Source organism: Strigops habroptila, chromosome 1 (assembly GCF_004027225.2).
Source record: "Strigops habroptila isolate Jane chromosome 1, bStrHab1.2.pri, whole genome shotgun sequence".
NCBI classification, from domain to species: domain Eukaryota; kingdom Metazoa; phylum Chordata; class Aves; order Psittaciformes; family Psittacidae; genus Strigops; species Strigops habroptila.
The window spans coordinates 4418416-4443877 of record NC_044277.2 but is presented as its reverse complement, the minus strand read 5'-3'; the positions used below and the strand labels follow the sequence as shown (position 1 = coordinate 4443877).

Genomic DNA, 25462 nt, shown 5'->3' with positions numbered 1-25462 from the left:
CTTATCAAAAATGGAAATAGAAGATTACACGTGGTATTGGCTGCCTAAAAGCTTGGCTTCCATTAATTTATTTTTGCTTTTGATAATCTTCATCACTCCAGCTGTGCTTATGGAGGAACTGCTACAGTGAGAGCCTTACCTGGGGCTTCCAAATGTGTAGGTACATTGAAGTGACTGTTGTTAGTTCAGTCATTTTCTATTTGCATTTGTGCATTAACATACAATTTACCAACTGCTCAGATCCTTGAGGTACCTTCCAAGCTGTTGTTCTATGATTGATTATCTCATATTTTGCATATGATGCAACCTTCTTATCCCCACCGAGTAACACTTCACCAGATCCCCTCAGAACAGCTTTTCGTTGTGCAAGACATACTTCTGCTTCATCGTGAACTTATCTGTTCTGTTTATAAATGCTGCTTGTATATGGCTCTACTGCAAATGTAAGGAATGCTGCTGCAGCAGTTAATTTGTGACAGTATACGTCTTGTGATAGACACCACTTTCTTTTAATATAACCTTACATTTATTACTTATCTGTGCCAACTGCTTACCCACATCGTGCGTTTATGCTTTGTCAGACCAACTTCAGCTCTTTCCCTTGTGTGCTGACACCAGCAGATTTTTCCCTAGTCCAGCACTTATCCACTGTTCTCTATACAATAATGGTGAATTTCATTATTTACTGTGATTACAGTTCATTAATTAAATCTCTAATTAGTCTATTAACTTACTAAATGTGAATGAATTTGTTTTAAAACATCACTCAGCAACATAGTGGCAAATCTTTTTAGCTATGCTCTGGTTTTATGTAAAGAAAATTCTTCAGGATGTTTTTTGGCTCATATTCTCGTAATATTCTCTCTAGAACAAATGCAAGATCTTCAGTGCAGCTAGAATTGCCTTATGCACTTTCCATAATAGAATGTCAGCAACAATTCTTCACTAAAGAACAAGAATAGCATCTCTGGCCACTCTTTTATTAGACATAATTTAGTCAGAGAGCTCAAAAATAACCTGCACTGAGCAGTTTCTTACTCAGGTCTGCAAAGCACAGCAAAAAGAACTCAAGCGCAGACTGGTGAGTCAAGTAAGAGGAGAAAAGGAAATACTGAGATGTGATGCTGCTCTGCAGTTTGTAATTTGTACAATCAATCCCCATACTGAACAGGGTGTATTAGTTTTTAGGCAAACTGTTGTTCTGAATTCACCAGAGGAGAGATTAATTTTACCTGTTCCCAGTCAGTTTAACAAAGAATTCTGAATAACAATCCCAATTCAGTTCTGATTCAAGAGAAATAATTTACTATGAACTACTCTACGGGTTGGTTTGTTTTAATTAGGAACAGGTTCCATTCCATTACTGGTACAACATTCATTTTGCTATTTCAGAATATACTAAAAAAGTTAAAGGATTAAACATCAGTGATATTGCAATATCATGGTATCCTCAGAGTGTGAGCACACCCACCTTATGCGCCACAGCTACGTTGTGATTCTGTCTCCTGCACACTAAAGCTGTGTTAGCAGAATGGAGAGATGCCTTTAAGTTTGCTGTGCTCCTGCTCCTGTTGTCTGTCAGGTGGAAGGCATCATCTGCCCAGCTTGGGACTGAAGAAAACGGAGCTGTCCCACATGTGGCCTTTCAGGAAGCAGTGCACAGGAAAAGAGGAAACATCTGATAAGGAGATAGGACCTAGAAGAGAAGAGTGAGTCCTGATTTGTCCAGACCACCTTAAACTGCATTGTCCACAGCGGAGTAAAATGGCTACAGGCAGGTCCCTTGATCCCATGGGATCTATATGGATCCTAAATTGGTATCCAAATAGCTCACTACCCTCAGAAATCTTGGTAGTTTGATGGGGTTTGTATGTATGTTGAAAGCATGGAAGACAAATTCAGTGTCATAGTAATGTCAACTGTGTCCACAAGATGTCGCAAGACGATAAGGATCAGGGAAGAAAGCCTGCTAGATACCCATCCCTACAGCTTCACAGGCCATCGTGCTTCACTTCAGCTATAACTTACACAGAACGCCCTCACAGAAGTTGTAACCTCAAGGGAATTATGCAGTCTGAGAGATGTGTGTTACCTGTAATAGCTAACTGTGAAAGAGATCTCCAAATACAGTAACGTTGGAACTGATGCAAGTGAACACATCACTGTAGTATCCTTGCACTAAGGCGCTTACAGCTGCTTGAGGTTCTGTCTTCTGCTAATAAATCAGTATCATCTGTAGGAAAGCCTCGTCCTTATGTACTGGACAAAATCTATATAAGCTAGTAATATTAATTTAACAAAGACCATGTATTATCCATTTAATATGATTCTTTATGGGTACCTCCCTTTCTGCCCTAAAGTCTATGTGAACTGTCATTGTGTACTATGGAAAAGCCCTTGCTCAGAAAAACCTTCCCTGTGAGGGTGCTGAGGCGCTGGCACAGGGTGCCCAGAGAAGCTCTGGCTGCCCCATCCCTGGCAGTGTTCAAGGCCAGGTTGGACACAGGGGCTTGGAGCAACCTGCTCTAGCGGAAGGTGTCCCTGCCCGTGGCAGGGGGTTGGAGCTGGATGAGCTTTAAGGTCCCTTCCAACCCAAACCATTCCATGATTCTTCCTTCTCATGCTAAGCAGTGATCAAATTAGTGGCCTGAGCAGACTTCTTACAATACAAATCATCAGGCATATTGTTTGTAAAGCATATTGGAAACTATTTATTTAACCCATTAATGAAATGCAAACTCTGCATCATTTCTGACTCACTCTCAGTGGAAGTACAGTAGCTCTTATCCAATGGGCACAGATGAACTTCTGGACCCAACACTATCAGTAGCAAACCCCCTGTTGTCTTCAGTAGGCTGAGGCTGACATGTAACCAGGTACCTGCACAATAAACACACAGGAATGTGTTAATAATAAAGACAAAACCCCGTAATCCCTTAATAGTTTACCTGTGCCCTCCACACCTCAACATACCACACACGAGTGTCAGGGTTACCAGGCAGCATTCCCTTTTAATGTACTACAACAGCAAAAGAGGTATTTAGCTGCCTGTAATTAACAGTTGGAGTTAACAATTTTGTAGCCACTGGCCTGTAACTGGAATATGTACATATAAGATGAGCCTGTTTGCCATTAAAAACGAGTTCCTAAAACTCAGGTGCTAGCCTGGGGCTAAGAAGCATGTCGAGGGGCTGAGGAAGGGACGCCCCGCGGCCCGTTCCCTGTGGAAATCCGCCTTCCCGCGGGGGACCGGAGCAGGGACCCCGTTGCCTCCACCCCGGTACCCCGGGCCCCGCCGCCGGGAGAAGGCGGCAGCGGGCGGGGATGGGACTTGTAGTTCTCGCTCCTCTCGGTGCACGGGCGGCTGCCGCGCGGCTTGACGGGAGCTGTAGTCCCGCCGCGGCCAGCTGCAGGCAGCGCAGGGTCCCCCCGGTGGCGGCCGGAGACTACAGTTCCCAGCGCGCCGCGGCGGCCGCGCTGCTGTCGCCGGGCGGCGGCGGGGTGAAGGAGCCGGTCCGGGGGGGAAAGATGGCGGCGAGGTTGAGCGGCGGCGAGAACCGGCTGGTGTCGCTGCCCCTGTCGCGGATCCGTGTGATCATGAAGAGCTCGCCGGAGGTCTCCAGCATCAACCAGGACGCGCTGTTCCTCACCGCCAAAGCCACGGTACCGGCTCCCTCTGCCCTTCCCTCCGCGCCGACCCCGCTCCTTCCCCCGCCGTGCTGGGCCTGTGCCTCCCTGAGGTGCCGCTGCCGCCGGGCAGCGCGGCCGCGCTGTGTCAGCGCCCGCCTCGTCCCCAGCGAGCGCCTCTTCCCTCCTCCCTGTGTCTGTCTCTCGGCTATGGAGCATCGCGCTTCGGGCTCCCCCTGTGCCGAAGCGGCTTTAGCCATCCAGCTGAGCTCCCAGAGTCTGGACCGATCGGGACGTGCTTGTTTCCACCACTGTCAATTAGTATAAATTAGCCCGTGTGGAAATTAGACCCTGCTGCTCTCTGATCCCGAGTGTCATTTGCTGGGCTGTGGAAAGTGTTGAAGAGCAGCACAAAAGAAGTTATGTAGAAGCCAAGCCTGCTGTCAGTGCTCTAAGAGATGCAACCATAACCTGACCTTAAGCTTCCCTGAAATGAGTCTGCACAGTGTCCAGTATATGTACAGTTAAATATGGTGCTTGTGCCTTTAAAGAAGGATTAAAGAAAACTGCTGCCAACTATATATGTGAACTCCTAATTTGACAATTTGCCTTTGTTTCCATTTTTTAGGAGCTTTTTGTTCAGTATTTGGCTGCATACTCCTACAAACATGGCAAAGGCAAGGAGAAGAACGCTTTAACTTACAGTGACCTGTCTCATACTGCAGAAGAGTGTGAGACCTTCCAGTTCCTAGCAGGTATCTATAGCATGATGGTAAAGCCAGTATGTAACTTGCAAAATGAAATCTTGCTCTTGTTGAATTATTCTGGTCATTAATCATCTGTATAACATTGAACTGGAACTGATAAACTACATCACTGAACGCAATCACAGAATGGTTCAGGTTGGAAAGGACCTTAAAGCTCATCCAGTTCCACCCCCTGCCACGGGCAGGGGCACCTTCCACTAGAGCAGGTTGCTCCAAGCCCCTGTGTCCAACCTGGCCTTGAACACTGCCAGGGATGGGGCAGCCAGAGCTTCTCTGGGCACCCTGTGCCAGCGCCTCAGCACCCTCACAGGGAAGAATTTCTTCCTGATACCTGATTTAAATCTCTTTGTGAATGGGAATTTTCCTGGCGCTTCAAAATTACACAAGGCCAACGAGATCTCAGCATACTGCCTTGAGCATTTCTTAAATTCTAGCAACTCCAGCTGAGAGCTTTCAGCCTGTGAAACAAGATCACTGCACATCTTCATGTGAGAAGTTAGGTGGCCCCAAAATCCCACATTTAAATCTGTAAGTCTTGTTTCTCAAAGTGAGTCGTCATATGGTTCCTCTTTCTTTTTACATATATATATATATGTACACAAATGTGTGTGTGCATATTCTTTCCTGATACTGGATTTTTGTTGTAACACTTACCTCAAGGATATAGGTTGAGAATAAGGTAGTACTGGCGCAGTCTTTCTCTGGGTTCCCTATGGACATACTTCCAGAGCACACAGTTCTGCTTTGTCTCAGGTCTGTCGTTATTGCCCTGGAAAAGTATCTTGCTTTAACACAGAAAACTCCTTTTGCAGGGCAGAAATGGGGTAGCTGGCTTGTTGAATCTAAGGCAGTTGAGTAGTTGAGCACTCTGTTTTACATGAAATAAACAATGTACATGAGCAGATAGTAAAGACAGTTGTCAGTAATCCATCATAAAATATATTCCTTCCTTTTGGTTGCTTGTACCTTAAGTGGGTGATTCCCTCTTGTTCTTACAGCTGTATAGGTCAGGCTAACTTATGTGGTTATTCACTTAAATAACACTGGGTTTAACAAAGCCTGGTTTTGACTTTACTTCATTGGTGGTAAGGATGCAAGGGTATTAATGAGACAATATAAGTGTTCAAATTGACTATAAAAGAAACAATTCTACCTTCCAGATATCTTGCCAAAGAAGATCCTAGCTAGCAAATACCTAAAAATGCTTGAAAAAGAGAAGCAAGATGGAAATGTGAGGGAAGATGATGAAGAGGATGAGGAGGAAGCGGATGAACATGAAGCTGTTGAAGATGTTGGATCTTAAGTCCGTGGAGAATTGCTTCATAGTTGATCCCTTTTCTGTTGTATGAAAGATGTTATTTTTGTGACTGAGAATCCAGATGCTGGATGTATTTATATACTGAGCCATCTGCTTTTGCTTTAAGAAGTTGAGAAATTGAACTTTACACTTGTTGAAGAATGGAATTCTTCCCTCAGAAACACGGTGGGGTAAGAAGAGCTAATATAAGTCATAAGAGCCATAGAATGGGTTGGGTTGGAAGGGATCTTAAAGCTCATCCAGTTCCAACCCCCTGCCACGGGCAGGGACACCTTCCACTAGAGCAGGTTGCTCCAAGCCCCTGTGTCCAACCTGGCCTTGAACCCTGCCAGGGATGGGGCAGCCACAGCTTCTCTGGGCACCCTGTGCCAGCGCCTCAGCACCCTCAGAGAGAAGAACCTCTTCCTTATATCTAATCTAAATCTCCCCTCTGGCAGGTTAAAGCCATTCCCCCTTGTCCTGTTACCACATGCCCTTGTCCAAAGCCCCTCTCAGTGTTTCTTGTAGCCCCTTTAGGCACTGGAGCTGCTCTAAGGTCTCCCCTTAAGGAGCCTTCTGTTCTCCAGGCTGACCCAGCCCAGCTCTCTCAGCCTGGCTCCAGAGCAGAGCTGCTCCAGCCCTCAGAGCATCTCTGTGGCCTCCTGTGGACTCTCTCAAGTAGGTCCACATCCTTCTTTTGTTGTTGCCCCAGAGCTGGATCAGGACTGCAGGGGAGGTCTCACCAGAGCACAGCAGAGGGGCAGAATCCCCTCCCTCAACCTGCTGCTCACGCTCGTTTTGATGCAGCCCAGCACATGGCAGGGTTCTGGTCTCAAGCGCACACTGCCAGCTCATGTTGAGCTTTCCATCAGCACCCCCAAGACCTTCTGAGGGGCTGCTCTCAATCCAGTCTCTGCCCAGCTTGTAGTATTTGTGCTGTGACCCAGGTGCAGGACCTTGCACTTGGCCTTGTCAAGTCTGACAGCAGAACTTGCTCAGGTGATTTTAAATTACTTCTTCAGACAATCATTATCCAGATTTAAAATTTCCTAAGGGCAGCTTTCAGTCTAAAAACTCTTTCACCCCCTGACTAGAACGGGTTCCTTCCCCAATTTGTGTTTCTCCTTAGAGCAGAAGATGAGGTGAGGGGAAGCGTTTTACACAGTGTTTACTATCCTCAGCCTTCTCCTCCTCAGAGAGCAAATAACCAGTCAAACTCTCAGATTTCTACGACAATGCTGCGGCTTTAGTATGGACCAAACCCATTTGAAGAGTCTTCTGTAAAAACTACTCCTTCTGTAACGCAGCCCAAACAGCCATGTCAGCACAGAAATGGGGTAGAGGATGAGATGTGTTCCAGGAGCTAATGTGGTTCTGCGGCTGTGGTGGTATAAAGTACATGTATTAGATAATGATCTAAATATGTACATCTAGAACCTTCAATGAACTCTACTTCTTCAATTTGTCCCAAGTGTTCTACCAAAATGCACACTGAAGTCTGTTAGATGTGGATTGGTGAGGATGAGCAACCCTTTTCCCTATTGAGTGGCAGAGCTGGATTTATCACTTGGGTTTGTTTTGTTGGTTTTTTTTTTACTATAGGAATGGTAACCATCTGTGTAGACCTTTATATGCAACTTACCAAAATAAATGTTTTGTATGAAAAGTGACAATTGATGCAGAGACTTGCCACAGGTCTGTCCAGCTTCAGTCACTACGTGATCAGTGTACAAGCCCAGCACGCTCAGTGTTCATCCTTCCAGGAAGGAAGCAGGGACAAAAGGTTAAGTGCTGCTTTGAGTAGTCCCTGTCAGCAATACTAACTAGATCTAGTCAGCCACTGCTGATACACAACTAAAGCTTGCACAGTGGTGTGCTTAAAGTAAGAGAAGTGACCAAGGTCTCTCTCTGTGTATGAAGGATGCCTTGAGTAAATACTGAAACATTACTAAGGAACAAAACCTCCCACTCCAAAAGCTGGGCAGCAACTGCTCTAAATCTGTCAGGAAGGGAGATATTGCAAGCAACACCTAATTTGGATGGCATGGTAAAGAGTTAACAGGAACTGTCCTCCCAGTCAAGGAAATCACGGAATGGTTTGGATTGGAAGGGACCTTAAAGATCATCCAGTTCCAACCCCCTGCCATGGGCAGGGACAACTTCCCCTAGACCAGGTTGCTCAACATCCCATCCAACCTGGCCCAAATACTAACACTTCTCTTAAGCTGAAGACATAAATACACTAAACTGCTCTTAAAACACAACACAGAAAGCTCTGGCAACTCCATAACCTCTCACACTCCAGGTTTGTTCTAAGAAAGAAGAAAATGGGCATTAGGCAGGTAAGATCAGACACTGGCCGAGGAGTAAAGCTACTGAGCCACACAGGAAGTGCTCTTATTGTTTGAAAAGATCAAAAGCATGTTGCACTATAAAAATATTCCCAAAGTTACCAGAAATCAAAATCGTATTGTATCAGGAACGTTGATGAGTGAGTGCTAAGTGATGCTTTCTCCCTAACGAAATTCCCAAGTGGGGATGCAGAACTATACTATTGAAAGGGTTGGTTTGCCTTTTTACATACTATTATTAAAAATGCATGGAGATCTGTGGGAAACAGGGCTGAATGCTGTCTGCCAGGAGGGAGGGGGTGGCCTGCAGTAGAGCATGTAAATTGTGTGGCATTGCCAAACATTTGGAGGGTCCAGTCCTTGGAGGCTTTTTGGGGAAAAAGAAAAGCTGTAAGTATACTCTAGCACAAACTTCCATCATAATTCCAAAGTGTAAACAGGGTAGAGATAAATCAGATAAATCAAACCATGATTTATAAACCACTGTCTGCCACCCCAGTTGTGTTGAAGAGTCACAACTGAAGACCTGTTCTTGCAGTGCCTGCCCTGGTTTCCCTCCACACACTCCCTATGGTGCTTCATTTCCTCTCAGCTTCCCCCTCCTGCCACATTAGAGTCTGTCTACAGCAAAACGGATACAGAGAGACGGGGTGTCTGTGCCCAGGCACCGGCCATGGGGCTGCTCCCCTCTGTGAGGTGAGCCCGGGGCTGCTCCGTGCCGGACACAGCCGGTCCCAGCCGGCTCCAGCGGCCCCAGCGCAGGACCCAGCTGAGCCCCTCAGCCAAGCGGGGGGCGCCGGCGGGAAAACCGGTTCCAGCCAGGGCAGAGGAGGAGGAAGCCGAGGAGGGAGCAGCAGCAGCGGGACCCCGAGAGAGGGCGAGGAGGAGGAGGGCAGGAAGTGCTGCAGGCCCGGAGCAGGGATCCCCTCAGCCCTGGAGACACCCCACAGGAGCAGAGACCCCCCCTTGCAGCCCAGGGAGGGCCCCACGCCGCAGCACGGGGGGTATTTCCTGCAGGAGCTGTGGCAGTGCAGAGCCCCGGCGGGAGCGGGGTGTCCATGAAGGATGCAGCCGGGGAAGGGCCCGCGCTGGAGCAGGGGGACGGGTGAGGAGGGAGCAGCGGCCGAGAGGGTCTGTGCTGGGCTGAGCGCGACCCCATCCGCACCCTGTGCCTCGGGGAGAGGGGTCGGAGTGAAGGTGGGAATGGGAAGAAAAGGTGAGGAGAAAGTGAGGTCTGTTTTACCTGTGGCAGCCACTGATAAGCGATCTCCTCATCTTCACCTCAGCCCTTGAGCTTTCTCATACTTTCCTCCTTCTGGTGAGGAGAAGCAGCAGCCACAAGGTCAACCCTTCACAACCAGAGGTACCAAACCAGCACGTTAACACTGGCTCACACACTGAGGGAAATACATTTCAAGTGAGATCAGATGTGCAAATAGACAAACCAATACAGTGGGACACTAGTGTGACACATCCCAGTCCCCTTGCAGCGCACCTTTATTCCTTGCAGTAAATCAAAAGCCACGTTCACAAGCTATTACAAAGCTCCAGCTACAAACCACCATCATTTACCACGGACTTCCTCAGACTGGTCCAAAATTGACTGAGGAGCATTCGAACAAAGTAATCACACAGCCCATGTCTTACTCTGCAGCTGAAACAACTGGGAAAGCAAGAAAAGTGATTGTCTCTGACTTCTACCTTTACAGCTCAGGGGTTTCTAACCCACCAGCACCAAGCCCTCCATTGCTGTTGAAGGTCTCAAGCAGAGGGCACAAAGCCTCTCGGATCCCTCTGGTTGGCCACCACGGCCCCTGCTGACTTTGAAAGACTTATCTCCTACCTGCTTTTCGGGAAAGGAGCTCACCGCTCATGGACAACACATCAAAACTACGAGTACTTCAACCGCCATGGCCTGGGAGATCTTCCTACACCCAAAGTAGAAACAGCAAAGTCCATGATGCCAAGGACAACCTTTCAGGTACTGCATCAGGTCTCTGTCCATATCTCGTAAGGGAAGCGTCACTATAAACAGCTAAATCCCAACAAAATGGCAGACATCCTGAGCAGGGTTATAGCGGGAAGGCGCCAGCTTTGCTTATGAGGAACATTGCTTATTCTTTTTGGAGCGTTCAGAGTTCGCAGTTGCTGAACATTCCTGCACTGCAGGGAGGCCAGCTGCGAGGCAGGAGGCTGCTGGTGGTATTCCTCGGGGTATCTTGACCTGCTTAAGGTGTTCAGTGACTTTAGACAGTGGAACGCAGGCCAGGGGATGCTTTCCAGGATGACTCTATCATTATATACATATTTCTGTACTATTTCTCCCCTACAGTACTAGCTTGCGAGATCCTTCCCCCCAGCCAAGGCTGCTCAAAGCAGATGAGACTTCCTAAGCTTGCAAAAAAAAGACAAAAGAACTGCGTTACTAAGTATAAATCACCATATTTCATCCCCCTTAGAAGTTTCCTGTGGGATGATGAACATATTCTGTTAATTAAGGAGGCCACAAGATCTTGAACACACTTCTGTATCCATTCAGCCAGAATCCTCAATGGGGACTTCAGAGCTGCCAGAGTTTGCCACAACCATCTCCACGGCCTTGCATCTGCCAAGGCTCGTTGCCATCGAACCCAGTAAGTGGTATTTGTTTTCCCCAAGAGCTTGACACAGAGCAAAACCACATCCAATTCGAAGTAGCATTTCAAAAACAAGGGGAAAATTAAATCTCTGCCTGAAATGGAAGACTGCTGTGATATTATTTCATGTTACTGAGTAAAACTAATCTGTGTTTGCAGGGTTGGGCTTCCAACAGGAGCTCCTCAGCAGATTTGCAGTTCTTTTTGATATCCCCCTTCCCTTGATGCTTTATTGTAAACGCCAAGTGGCTACTTCTGTTGTATTTAATCACTCAGAAAGCAACAAAACGTAGGATTTCAGGCAAGTGGTTTCCAAAATACTGACCTTCCATAAATAATGTGAGATTTATAACTTGTAAGACAGTTAAAAGCAGCACACATTGCCTCTGGAAGTCTGGGCACAGAGGAGGCGAGTGCCCATGGCACCACCTAAATGCACCCAAGCAGTATAATGCAAGGGCCAGCGGTGGGACTAGGAGAACTTTTTGGCTTTCAGGCAAGAGATGATCTGTCTTTGCACAAAAAGCCTCCAGACCAGCACATTTAAATCTGCATTATGATTTGACAGAGCAAAATGTGGTGTAGCATAAGGATCTCTGCTCCAAGGATCTCCGATCTGCCACTGGGACTTTTAACATCAGTTCTGAGCTACAGACCAAAGCAATCAATGATTTTAGATTCAGTTCTCACCTCTGGCAGCAAGAAAAACACAGCACCAGTGCTGCAATGTTGCTATTTGGATAGTACAGAGGGACTTCTTACCCATATCCTCGATTTCTCCACTTAGTGGCATTCAGCAGCTCCTCACTCGTGAGATGTCCTCCTGCTGCTCTTCTGCACGACACACATCGAGGTGCTGGAGCGGGGCCAGAGAAGGGCAATGGAGCTGGTGCAGGGCCTGGAGCACAAGTGTGATGAGGAACGGCTGAGGGACCTGGGGGGTTTAGTCTGGAGAAGAGAAGGCTCAGGGGGGACCTTATCGCTCTCTACAACTGCCTGAAAGGAGGTTGTAGTGAGGTGGGGTCGGTCTCTTCTCCCAAGTAACAAGCAATAAAATGAGAGGAAATGGCTTCAAGCTTCACCAGGGGAGGTTTAGATTGGATATTAGGAACAACTTCTTCCCTGTAAGTGTTCTCGAGCCTTGGAACAGGCTGCCCAGGGCAGTGCTGGAGTCACCGTCCCTGGAGGTATTTAAAAGACATGTAGATGTGATGCTGAGGGACATGGTTTAGTGGTGGACTTGGCAGTGCTAAGTTCACAGTTGGACTCCATCTTAAGGGGCTTTTCCAACCTAAATAATTCTACAGTTCTATGATCCTCTACTCTCTATGGAAAACTATTTAGGCCACGGATACATCCCACTGCGTGCTCACAAAGTCTCACAGTACACAAGTAACTGCAGAAAATGGCCAAACTAAAGACATCAAACAACAGCTTGTAAAGATGAGGAATTTTATTTTATTGACATACTATGAGGCAAAACAAAATTGACACCATACAAAATAACTTTATAAAATATCATTCACATCATTATTTTGTCGGGAATTACAGCATTCTGAGCTTGTTACAAGTCTTATGTTTTGAGGTGAAAAACACTATGCTAAATCTTTAGTATTAGTTGTATATATACAGTAAGAAACCAAAACAGAAACTGTTAGGTTTTTCATGAGTTTATTGCAAAAGTAGTGCAAACTATTTTACCTTGCAAGCTGTAAAACAAACTTGGAAAAGGACCCACCTAAGCTTAAAAACATGACAATAAATGCTCAATTTCACAGCCTTTGAAGCTTCCTTCAACAGTTCTCAACAAAGAAATTCCCCATCTCTGCACATTGGTAGGTTTTTACTGACTAGGAAATGAAGAAGTAGACAACGCACTCACACCAGCAAGCGGCCAGAGAGCAGGATGGGTCCTGCTCAGAGATGGGGCACAACTCTTACCACAGCATTTGGCACACAGTGTGGCCAAGCCCATGTCCTGCTGCTTCTCCATCGCCCCCAAAACATGGACCAACAAGGGTGAGTTTGGTCAGTTTGGGTTTCCTCCGTTCTAAGCTGCCCCTCTCCACACTCGTATTTGAGAAAAGAGTCAAGAAAGCAGTACGAGCAAACCAAAAACTAATAATTAAGAATTAGGAACATGTATTGTCTGTTTTAGAAATATAGTATCCTTTTCCTGATGTCTACATAAAGCATATTTCCTCGTGGTCCCCCTCCCCTTGTGTACACAAACCAGGGCAAATAATCCCATCCCAAACTACTGCATGAAACCAAGGAAGGATACTACATTCTACGAGATCAATAGAAAACAATGGTCTAAAATGCTATCAGGGTCCCCCAAAGCAAAACAGGTAGCTAGTCATCTAATACAATAAAACCAAAGCAAACAACTGCTACATGAAATATGTTAAAGGAACAAAATGCAGCATTTTCAGGCTCTTTTTTATTTTTTCTTGAGGTACCTATATAAATATTACCTTCTGCCCAAAGTACTATTGGTTTTGTTAAAAAACTAAAGTCCTTATCCATGAGCCAATTGCAGGGCATACATTATTCTTGAGAAAGTGCAACCATGCTGATCATTTATATGCAGCATATTAAAAAGGATGATTAGGCTTTAGAAAATATAGCTTAAGTATAGACCTGATGGAGCAGTTTTATAAAACACATTGAACAGAGGCATCTTCCTTTTGTTCACGTCTTCTCTGCAGCAGAAAGCCTTTAGGAAACAGCTTTGAAGTCCTGCCACGATGGAATGTCAGCACTTCTACAGTTCCATAGATAGATTTTTTTTCTTTACTAGTTAAACTAAATACAATTTTACAGAAGAGAATTCCCCCCCTCCCCCCCCCCCCCCCCGTTACTGGTAAAAAGTCAATTTTTCTTTTTAAACTTCAAAAAATGATAGCGTATCACAACTGAAATTTTTTTCCAAAAAGGAATTATCTTTTTTTTTTAAGTAAAAAAGGTTTCACATAGTAGAAAAAACTTACACATAGTTGTAAACTGTTACATACAAAAGTGTGGAAAAGTCAATGACGTTTTATTCCCTCACCCTCACACATGTGTCTGTTTTATATAGATATATACATGCACACACATACCCACACAAAACCTGTGCTCTCTATGTGTATATATGCATATATAGATACACACGGAGATGTATATAGCCAGGGTTGGGATTATATGTTTCCAAAACTCCTCTATTGGGTATTTCTCATTGCCTAGGTCTGCTGCGACACTACATTTTATGACTTGAGACACTGACACATACTTTAAACCTTGCTAAAACGACGTTTTGTGGCTTTTATTCTTTCCCTAAACTCCGTGGTTACAATTCAATTGCTGTTTTTCATTAAGAGGATGGCTTTTGATTGTTACGCACTGGGAAAAGAAAGAACAACAGAACAGAAAGGCACAAAGAATCAAACTCAAACACAATATTGTTGTCTCTGAACAATGAACGCAGAGGTTTTGGTTCGCAAACGCCGCCTCCGAAGCGGTCGGTCAGCACACGCAGTTTGGTCGCTTTTGCCAATCTCCTCAACAATTTGAGTCAATAGCACCCAACTGTTTCAATGAGGTAGATCCAAATCAGACAAAAAAAAGGAAAGAAAGAAAGGAAGCTGGGTCCCCAATGCTTTATTTGCCTCTATTTCTAATGTTTTAAGGATTCTATGTCAGTCATGAAGAAGTGGAAACGATGGCACTATCTGAAGCAAGCACAGAACTCAAGAAACAGCTTTTTCGCGCTGTAAATTTAAGTGTTAAATCCCAATCCTCCTTCAGGCAGTGATTTCCTAGCAGGGGAGGGAGGAGAATGTGTTCAACAACCACCACCAAGAAAGAAGCTGAGGTTTGAGCAAGCCTGGTTTTGGAAGACTGCAGAGAGATGCCTGCGAGCCTGGTTTCTGCAGAGCAACAGTGACAGCCAGTGCCTGAAGAGGTCAGTCACAGTATACGGATCGACAAGTTTCCCTTTCTTCCTCAGGTGAGAAGATTTCTACTAGTTGAGCTTTATAAGAACATCCTGCTCTGTTAAACAGTATTTTTGCATACTCTGAGGAAAAAAATCTGACAGATTTCTCATTTGGTTAAGGCTTAATTTAAAGTGGCATCGCCACACAGCATCATGCAAACGTTCAACTACACTAGCAGGATACACAGTGTGTATTTAAGCTACACACACCTACGTGAAGCCTCGTCTGAGTAACATAAAGCGACGCTTACAATCTACGTGGTAAATTCTACAATGCTGCTGATGCATTTAAAAGTCAATCGAGGGTATTTCTCTGGCTGCTTTTTGTATTACAAGTGCCACTCTTACCCAAAGAGCGCTACATCATCTCTATACTGCAAGCACAAGCCATCTGAATACAGATGCAACACACAAACTACTCAACATACATTTAGTACCACTTGAAATGAGGCCCTTGACATCGTATTTATTTCTTTTCTTCTTTCAAAAAAATAGCAAACTTTAACTGGTCATAAAAACATTTGGATTCAAGGGAAAACACGTACGATAGTAAATTTCTGAATGGATTTTTGGTTCTTTTTTTTTTTCAGTTATTTTTATAAAAAATAATTTAAAAAAATTTTTGACAACTATTAAACAAAAGATTAAAACCTTCACAAGTATCAGGGAAACCTGCAATGTACCAAAATTAAAGGAACAAAAATACAGATTTAATGAATACATTCTGGGTTCCATCTCACCCTCCCGAGATCAAGTTAACCACTTTGCTGCACAGAAATGCGGGGCTGGATCTTTACTCAGGAGCTGCCCTAAATTGAGGGATTTTTGTAATGCAAAACCCAGGGAAATTGTGCTTATTATTTCCAGCAAAATACCACCTTTGAAGCTTTTATAAACAGTCTATAAACAGCCCCACTCTCCTTTCACCAACACGTGTATGCACATACACACATGTGGATACACACACACATACATATATATATATATAAAATCGACTACGCTTTATCAACAAATTACAGAAAACAAGTGGTAACCCTCTTCAGGATAGCACAGACCTTTGCCAGATTGCACCTAATTTAGATCTGATTTTCCCAGATACATAATTCTGAAACTTTCTCCTTAATATTTGTTGTTTATTGGGGTTTCCTTTCCTTTTCTTTCTCTGCTTCCCCTCCCTGAACAAATGCCTTGCTTTCTCAGTCTGCTAGTAATTATTCCTTAAGTAAACTTCATTAGGGAAAAGCACATAATATCTAACACTCCCTCCCCAAATTATTCCTACTGCTCAAAACGAGGTAATAAAGAATTGGACAAATGCAACAATCTCTCAGTGGGAGACATTCAAGGGGCTCAACACTGACAGACAACTGAGCATCATTAAAGATTCAAGTTTAGAAGCAAGAGGTCAGGCAATTAGAGACATGTTATTTACTTTCAAATACAGTTACAAAGTTGTTGCCTGGAAATGAGATGAGCAATTTAAGGGCTCAGCCTTGTGAAGTTCTATGAGAAAACCTATCAGGAACAACAAAATTCATGTCAGTATAACTTATTTTTTTATAGCACAGAAACGGTGGGATCTGAACATCTCACAGCTGATACAGAATTAGCTTTGGTGAAATCTAGAAACAAACTTGTATGTTCTGTTGATACACAATAGGTTTGATCCTACCCACAGCACACAGTCAAGCAGCAGAGATTTTGGGGTGCCCAAAAAACACAGACCAGATCTGCTGTGAGTTAAACACGTGGCAAGAGATAATGTGCAATTTTACATATACTGGCACGAGTGAAGCCGCCTCTATTCATGGATTTTAAGACAGGAAAAGCTGAGAAATACAGAATAGAGCCAACATTAAATGTATTTTTGTTTTCTGACAGGAAATCTAACCTAACAAAGCAAATGCAAAGAGCACCAGCCAGGGGAGTAGGAACTCCCAAACTTGCTTGCTGACCTTTGCACAATTCACGCTTGTCAAGCACACTCAGAAAACCATAAAATGGCCAGAAAACTTTATATTTCAGGGACAATTCCTTGGCTTGCTTCCAGGTTAGTCAATATCTGTAATCCCTGCTGATGATTTCCAGCAGGTATTTTAGTTGTGCTTAAAGAAGGGGGGTAGGAAATAACAAAACTAAAGCAACCTGGTAAACCAGCACATCCAAAGAGTGGGGAGGAGAAAACCCAAACAAACTACCAAACTACAATCTGTGCTGTCATAAGAGCCACATAAAAATGAATATGCCCTTTAAAACAGATTTGTAATGCAAATACTAAGCTTTTCAAAACAACATAGGTAGGCTGGTTAAGGAGTAGCCACAGGTAGTTTTAAGATGCATCTATTGAGGCAGTGCATGGACAAATTCAAAGCAATTCCTCTTCTGAGGATACTTAGATGGGAAGGAGTAGCCAGCCTTCATCTCGTGCTGTGGGTCCACTTCCTCAGTGCTGCCACATGCAGAACTCCCAAGACTAGCTCTTGCCATCCTGTCACACCTCCAAATCCAGCAAATGCCCCATCCTTGTGCCACAGAAGTCTGAAGCCCTTCAATACGGAGGGCTGAAACCAGACGTCAACTCCAGGGGCCTGCCTGCTTCCCCGCTGTGAGGGGCTGTGCCCCAGCTCTATTTGCACTCATTGGCCCCTCGCAGGGAAGCCAGAAGGAAAACCAAGACATAATTTAACTGTCACCTTCTCAAGTGCTTCATTATGTGTTCTGCAAGAAAATGTTCCCCTCGCCTCCTTATCTCACTTCCACAACGGGTAGCTGGCACAGCACATATTGCATTTCTCTTCTATACAGGCATGACAAGCCCTTAGCACAGGGCTCCTTCCTTCTCAATGCTCCTCTGGGTTTGCAGACCTGGTCTAGAAAGCACATCACATCACTCTTATCGTTTCCCAAGATCATGCTCACAGAGAACCTGCACCATGCAACCCCTTCGAGGCCACAGCAACATCAATAGTGTCTATGGATGTGTAATACAAGATGTAGTGACATACTGTCTGAAAAGCAGCCACTTACCCTAGAGCAAACCCCTGTATTTCATGCTTTTGGGGGGAGCTTTGTTAAATTATAACTGAGAACTAAACAAAACTTGCAGGATTTTACCCCATTCAGCTGTTACTGAGCTGACGTATTCGGTCCCTCGCCACTGCTGAACAGGAACTGGCTTGCAGAAAGTCAGACTGTCAGCTATCCCCCCTGCCATCAATAAGCTTCATTAGTGTCTACACCCAAAGATGAAGATGATGAAATTGCAGGTAGCATATAATCCCAGCAAACTCACTTCTGAGATGCCAATGTCTGGAGCAGAAAGCCCAGTTACTTTTAAATAAGAAATTAAGAATAAACTCTAACACTGCTATGAAACCCCACCGGCGCGTTGTGCATAAACAGGTAGTATTTCTGTCAGCAGAGTGGTTAATTGTGAAATGAGGAAGCTTGTTTTGGATTCACTGTAAACAAAATAGGATGTGTTAACACAGTTTTCTACAGTTTCATTTCAGGTCAGTTAAAGCACCTTGAGGCTGTGTGCACTCATTTCGAGGTTGAGTTATGGCCAAGGCTTTGCATGTAACTGACCCTCGATAGTCACAATATGAACAAACTCGAGTTTAGGGTTTGTTTTTTGGTGTTTTGGTTTGGTTTGTTTTCCCCATTTTAAAGGTTATCACGAGCTGAGCAGGGAACGATGCAGTATTTTCACTGTTACAGTCTTGTGTCAACTTAGCTAAATAATATGTTAAAAAAATATTTCAATACATAATTTTTGCCTCCGGTTCAAAATATATTTCAAGCACCTTCATGTTATTTTCAGCGAAAACATGACATTTTTTGGGCCAACAGCTACAATACAAAAGTATTTCTCATTTGGAAACAACAGTTACAAACTCAGCGAGTAAAGAGAGAGGTTAGAGAGGGAGCTGCTGCTATTGAGTAACCCTCACCAAAAGCGACTGTGCCAGGTATGTGATTTACCACTTCTGATACCTTCTTAACACCCTGCATCAACACAAGCCACATCTACACCTTAGGAAGACAGAAGGAGCAATGAGCAGCCATCCAAGATCACAGTATGGCACTGCTAATTCACCAGCAAGAAACAAAACAGTAAAAATAGTTCGTTTGGGAACATTTTGGCTGCTTAGTAGTAGGTTTCCTTTAAAAATTAATTCATCTGTGGAAGAATACAGGAGGTAGCCTTTAACTGCATCTGCTTGCTAACTAGGGAGTATCACAAAACCACCTTTTGTAGTGATTTGGCCAAGCCATTACATTCATATTAACACTTCAGGCAAAGAAACAACACAGAAAAAGCAACTGAAACACACTCAATGAGATAAAACGGATTACGTGCCACACCAAGCACACACAACACCCTCCTCCCCAACCTTCAGATTAAAACCATCTTAAAAAGAATGCATCTTTCCAGTCATTAACCCTCAGAAACAGGAGGCAAAACTTGCTCTTCTGCATCCTAACGCTAAACAACGGGGCTGGAGTTTGGGTCTCTCCTGTCCCCAAGGGTTACAGAAGCAAAAGGCAGCTATGGATGGAGAGGAGATCAATGGCTTTCTCATGCGGGCAATCAGAGAGACAACACTATTTCTTAGTTCAGAGCACTAAAACATCCACTGCACTCAACAATCTGCACACACCAAGGAGGGACAGAGAACAAGACATTGCAACTTGGATCCCAAATCCCTATTATTCCACTAATTCTGCCACACAGACTGGTTCTTCTTCATATGACCCAAGAATCAGATGTTAGAAGAAGCAAGGAAAACGTGTGACAGCTACAGTTGATAGTCTGGATATTACATTAATGCTATTAGTTATCTAACAGTGATATCAAAGATTGGCATTTGAACATTGCACAGATTAACAAGCACACTGATGGCTTAAAACCTGTCCTTGTATCTTTACAGTGTGGGAGAAATGTGCATAGAAGAGAGAAGGAAGAAATACTTTATAAATTCACATGAACCCTAAATATTTCCACTGTAATAAAGCAACTGTGCCCTTGGATTCATTCTATAACGCAAACAGAAAGTAGAACAACATTTAAAACCCAAAGCTCATCTCTCAATACTGGAAAATATGGCAGTATTCCAAAAAGCAGGAACAACAAGGAACAGTATCCACAGCATTTCAGTATTTGCTATACATAGCACTATTTACAGTATTTCAAACAGCTACAGCAGATGCAAAAAAGAAGTCTTACAGTAAAAAGGGAGTTTAAAACAAAATGATCAGTGCAATTACCTTCTACTTGAAGTTTTCCTTAGAAAAGACTGCATGTATGCATCAAGAAGCATGTTACCAAATGTAATATAAAAGTTAAAAAAACAGTGTACTGCCCTGCCTTAGAAATCGAGAAAGCCACACTGGCAGGACCAATACACACAAAGAGATGCTACTGTAGGAGAAAAGTACTGAAAAATTAGGAGAAAAAATGTGTTTTTATTACATTGGTATCAAGTGTGAAAAATAGCGACTGAGAACTTTTCTTACATTCCTTTATTTCATGTGTAAAATAGCTCTTAAAAAACAAAAAAAGTCCCTTTGGGTTATTTATGCCACCAGAGATGCTCAACTTGCCTCAATTAAGAGGCAAGTGTGTCCATCTCAATCTCCAAAGGTCCCAGTGCTGCACTTCTAGTACTTGTAGTCTTGAATAAGCATGAAACAACCTGTTCTCACTTCAAAATACCACCATTCTTCCTTAAAAAGAAACAATCTGCAGGTACACTCACAAACCTACAACAATCCATTAGATTTGGCTGGGGGGATGCTAACACAGAACTTCCTCCTATCCTTGGTCTTCGTTAGATTCCAGAGATTCACTGGCATGAGAAAGGTTGGGGGTTCTACAGGGGAGATGCAGATGACCACTGTACTTGAGGAAGCTAGTGCTGCAGTAAAGCCAGCAGCATTGGCAGCCACGAGCAAAGCCCTCCTGATCCTCATCTTCTATTTAACAGAAAGCCTTTGTGCATGTATATGTCTGACTCGAGATAAAAGCATCAGAAGACTCTTACCTCGATTAGAAACTTCAATCTTTTCAGAAGGTAACGTGGGCACACAAGAACCTAACCCCCCCCACACCTACCCTTCAGGAGTCGAAATGTAAAAATCCTTGTGTAAATATTATCTCTTTCTCTTACTTATAAAAGTGATCCACTAAGATGTGAACAAGACACGTTAAAAACGGACAAGGGCCACAAGAGTTACTGAGAGTCAGAATTGAAGCTAAACCTTCACAACCTTTTTGCTTTTCCAATCAGGAAAAGCATTGCCTGGGGGCCTGGATGAAGTATTTGTTGTGGATTATGAAAGTATTTATTATGGATTTCTTGTTTTAAGCATAAATTTCCTGTAAATCCTCCATGCTGGAATAAGACACACCACCTTTCCCTAACAACTGCAGCAAGCAACAAACTCACCCCAAACCCAAAAGATCTAGAAAGGAGGAAATTCATCTGCCAAAGCTTCTGTAAGATGGAAGATCACTGACTGTGATTCAGCAAGACAAATATGATTGCTGAAACAGTCTAAACCAAACTAAGCCAAAATGAGGAGTTCTAATAAAAACAAGTGATCTCACGCCGTACATCAGTGCATGTACACACACTAAAGTGTTAAGATTGCATAGGGCTACCTTGAATGCCAAACTCACATAAAGGCAGAGGCAAATCCACCTACTTTCAGCATTTCACAACAGGACATTTCCTCCTAAGAATCAACTCAGCTGTTTCCTGGGTGCTAGAAGAGGTGAAGTGGACACGTCATTCTATTCAGCCACAGGAGCAGAAAGTTCCAAAATGAAACAAACTCAATTATTGTGTTATAATAATCTAAAAAGGGACAATTTTTAAGTCTTTTATGTTTGTAGACATTATTTTGCACCTCCCAAAAGGAGCTGCTGGTTTTTTGGGGGGTTGCCACAGAACCTCATGCTTCAGAAGGGCTCTCTGGAGATGTGTGATCCAGTTCTGTGCCCAAAGCCGGTCCAGCGAGCTGAGACTGTGCCAGGACCCATCCAGCCGAGTCTGAGACAGAGATTCTACAACCAGCTTTCAATCTTGGAATATTTTTGTTTCAACAGTGTGACCATCTCCATAAAAACCCAAATCAGAGAAAACTAACCCATAGCAGGCAACTCACCAGTCTCAGTTCCCACTCCTTTAAAACAAAAGAAATACCATGCTACTGGCAGTGGTCAGTTTGTCCATCACACTGCTCATGCCTGCACGGAGAATAAGGTGGTTTTGTCACTTTTAAGCACCAGGACAACCTGCACCAATGGCTGAATTCAAGGACGAGGTCATTGCCAGGAACATAAAGAGCAGGAGGAAGGCAAGGGATGAGGTCCTGCTCAGCACTCTCTTGCAATGGGAGTCATGCAACTCCACTGCACAGCCTGATTAAAACCCCAGCTGCCGGAGGGTAACACACATTTGGTTATTGCTGACCTGAGCTGCATAGTGATCTTAGTGGTTATAACTGTCTACCTCAACTGCGACTTCAACAGCAGGAATGTGTGTGAGATAGAGACATCTTGAGCTTTGTGTTTACCTGAGATGTTGCTGTTCTTACAAGACACGTGGGAGGTAAGAAAAAAAAAAGACCCTAAGAGTATGGATTTAGGTGTTTTGGTAGGGTTTTTTTTTGGCAGGAGACACTTTTGAATATGTAATTGATACTAAAAACATTCCCACACAGATAGCTGCTGGACTTAGAGCACACTGTATTTTTCAAAGTATATATTTTATCAATATGTTTTTAGAAAAAGGCTTTAAATTATCCACTAATTCACCGCTTGCAAGGGAAGGAAGGCAGGGGAAAGGAGGGAGAAATCAATCTATACAGGATTAGCAGTATTAGAGGATTAAAAAGATTGTAAAAGGTAAAAATGTGCTTAGCCTGAAATGCATATAACCATCCCAAGTTCTTCATACTCAGGGAAGGAAAGCTACATAAAATTTGTTCTTTCCAAGAGCATACACATACAACGGCTACTCTCAGATTAAGTGTCTGCCTAATACTTCTTTTCTCACAACAAGGAGCTGCAACAAGTATTCCAGCCCAAAGATTACATCCTGAACAGGATGCAGTGAAGTCCACAGTCTGCTTGAGAGATAAGATTTGAGGTCAAGACAGATTCTGCCCTCCTCGCCCCATCTGACCATCTGCGTAAGTCATTTACTACTCTAGATCTGCACAGAGAGGACAGAGGAGGATGAATTTCACATCCAAGAGGTCTCTGCATAACGAACATCAAATAAACTAAATGGTGTCTTAAAAGGGTTGAATTTTTTTCCTATTTGTTAAGAATAATTCATATAAAAAAATAATTCTTATATAAAACTCTGCCAAATTAAAATCTTCACTGAAGTATGAAACCTCTCAAGCAAACGCACAGAGAAGTGCGACATACCCACCATGGAAAGGCTGGAACACAGAAAGACAGACAATGTGACCTGGACTTTGCTTTCTGTTATACCAGCATTTAAACTCTGGATTTACATTTAAAACCTGGATTTACATAACTATGACCAAGAAGAAAATCTGACCCAGCAGCCTAATCACTGAGTTAGAATAATACAATTAATCTATTAATAGGTTTTACATTGTTATTTCACCTAAACACCACCGACAACCAACACACAAGATGAAGATCTGAACTTGCACAAAGTTATGTACCTAGAACTCTTTACGCAGCAAAGGTTGGGCATTTTCTAGCTTATTCAACAGCAACTGGTTATAGTTTATCTGCTGTATGGCACAGACCTCTGTACTGGTTAAAGCTACTCGCCCGTCTGAGTGGCTAGAGGTAAATGTATTCAAAACAGCGACCGAGCATCTGCTAAGAGAAAAGGGAAAAGGTGAAGCAAAATGGATCAGTGGAAGAGAATGACATGCGTAAAACCTGCCTCATAGCATGCTACTTCAGTTATCTTAAGAAAATAAAGAAAATCAAGTCAGCATAAACAAGTTTCTTGGGCTTCTTCCGTTGTCTTCTAAACCTGCTTGTGGCATCATCATTAGTGCAATGGTTTACATATGTATTATGGTTTGTTATGAATCCAGTGTGCAAACTAACAGAAGCATTTGTTTAAATGATCAGTTTTAATTAATGCTTCTCCTAAGAGAATGGCTAAACTCTCACATTTACTATTGACCTTATGCATAACGAAGAGAGTTTCACCTCCCTTCACAAGTAAACTTCAGTTTCCTAAGATTTCTCTTTACTGCATAGATACTGACTTCTGTCTCAATCACAAACAGTGAGCCACTCTCCTCTACTAGAGCTCCTGCTTCACCAATACTCAACATATAAATAAAAATACAATTGGTTTGTGCTTGAATGAACGTAGAATGTTGGTCTCGTGTGCGTCTCTGAACTGCACAGGTACAACCTGCTGTGTTGTGTGCACGCTTAAAAAGCCCTTCTACAAGTTACAAGCTACACAATATACACTGTCTGGATCTCTGAACTCTCCCAAAGTCGATTGCATATTTTTGCATTTGAATAGTCATGTCCCCATGATAAGGTTTTCATTTCTAAATCCAAAGCATTCTTGATATGTTAACAGAAGTATAATGAGCACTCCTTAGTAAATAAAAATAAATAATAGCATCTAGTCTATCACATTAATACTGTGAAACATATATAAAAATTTACATTAACTCAAACAACAGTGAAAAAGGATTGTACTGTATTTCTCACCACAGACCCGTATTCTTTAGAGACTTTGGAAAGGTAAGTGTCACAGTCCTTTATGACGAATTCTAAAGTTAGCTGTCAGTATGATTCTAAAAAAACCTCTTTACAAATTAGGTTTTCAATGGCACATTGTCTTTTGCCAATCTAAGTGGACCTACGAAAAGCTTAGGTACGAGTTCGTTCTTTGCTTTAAAATTCTTCTTTAAGTCTATGAAAAACATTTTCGAATGCAGCACAATAAAAAACATTCAAGAACAAGCTTCAGAAAATACATTTGCCCTTAGACACACAGAGCAGAATCTTTGTAAGACAGTGGAAAACCAGGATTTTGTCACTTTTTTCTTCTGAAAAATAACAATTTTGTAAATGCATCTAGAATAATCAAGGCTTCATAAAGAGTCCAAAAAATGCTTTGCTTTCCTTTGGATTAAAAGCTAATTCACGGCATTTTAGCCCATCAAACTTTAGGATGAATAAGATCTTCCCAAATTATCAAAAGCAATTCAATGAATAGCAAACTGAATGAGGAGATTTGGGGGTTGGTTTTTTTGTTTTTCCCTAAGCCCTGAGATCACAGCTCTTGACTGAATTATAAAACGAGGGTCTGTTTTACAGCAAGCAGCTTAGAGATTTTTGGCAAACCACATTTCTAACAATAGTGGGGTTTGGTACAAGAATGCAGTTCACAATCAAGTCTGAAATTGTGGACGGAAGGCTTGCTTGTAAATGGGAAGGGAAAAGAATTCAGATGCATCCCTCATTGCTGGCTGTCACTGTAGCTTGGGCAACTGTTGGTCTAAGTGCAGCTGGTCTCATGTGAATCCAACTCTGCATTGTACTGAGTCGCTAAACATTAAAACATGTCAAGCAAAGTACATAGTGCGCAACGTGTCCTGATGAACTTGAACTGCTTTAGCAAGTGCTTGATGATCTCTGCCATTACTCTGACCGGAGGTGTGGCTTCCTTCAGCACTGCAAGAGAAGGGAGGTTGAGGGGGAAATGAAAAGGTTGGGTGGAGGGGGAAGAGAAACCCTATTTAATCTGCCTCTCCTTGCATGTGGTGTTTCA

The 25462-nt window shown here is 43.2% G+C and overlaps 2 protein-coding genes and 1 long non-coding RNA gene across 3 annotated transcripts in view; 1 reads left to right on the top strand and 2 right to left on the bottom strand.

Annotated features, from left to right (window-relative positions):
- Positions 1-554: 554 nt before the first annotated feature.
- On the bottom strand, positions 555-3250 carry LOC115615861. Its single transcript, XR_003994153.1, has 4 exons — positions 2974-3250; positions 2761-2880; positions 1472-1696; positions 555-655 (listed from the first exon to the last, which is right to left on the bottom strand). It is a non-coding gene; the product is annotated as an uncharacterized LOC115615861 (long non-coding RNA).
- A 231-nt stretch (positions 3251-3481) lies between these two features.
- CHRAC1 (chromatin accessibility complex subunit 1) lies at positions 3482-7364 on the top strand. Its single transcript, XM_030504505.1, has 3 exons — positions 3482-3663; positions 4256-4382; positions 5555-7364. Exons 1-3 carry the CDS (start codon positions 3529-3531, stop codon positions 5695-5697), a joined length of 405 nt encoding a protein of 134 aa, XP_030360365.1. The 5' UTR covers positions 3482-3528; the 3' UTR covers positions 5698-7364.
- A 6271-nt stretch (positions 7365-13635) lies between these two features.
- AGO2 (argonaute RISC catalytic component 2) overlaps positions 13636-25462 on the bottom strand; it is a 65878-nt gene continuing 54051 nt past the window's right edge. Inside the window, 1 exon segment of the mRNA XM_030503689.1 lies at positions 13636-25365. Coding sequence (XP_030359549.1) covers positions 25257-25365 — 109 coding nt within the window. The 3' untranslated portion in view covers positions 13636-25256.

Bases quoted from the DNA above. Each gene is read 5' to 3' on its own strand.
- CHRAC1 (XM_030504505.1), top strand. From the start codon at position 3,529: ATGGCGGCGAGGTTGAGCGGCGGCGAGAACCGGCTGGTGTCGCTGCCC. The intron at 3,664-4,255 runs GTACCGGCTCCC...TCCATTTTTTAG, and splicing joins TCCTCACCGCCAAAGCCACG to GAGCTTTTTGTTCAGTATTT. The intron at 4,383-5,554 runs GTATCTATAGCA...TCTACCTTCCAG, and splicing joins GACCTTCCAGTTCCTAGCAG to ATATCTTGCCAAAGAAGATC.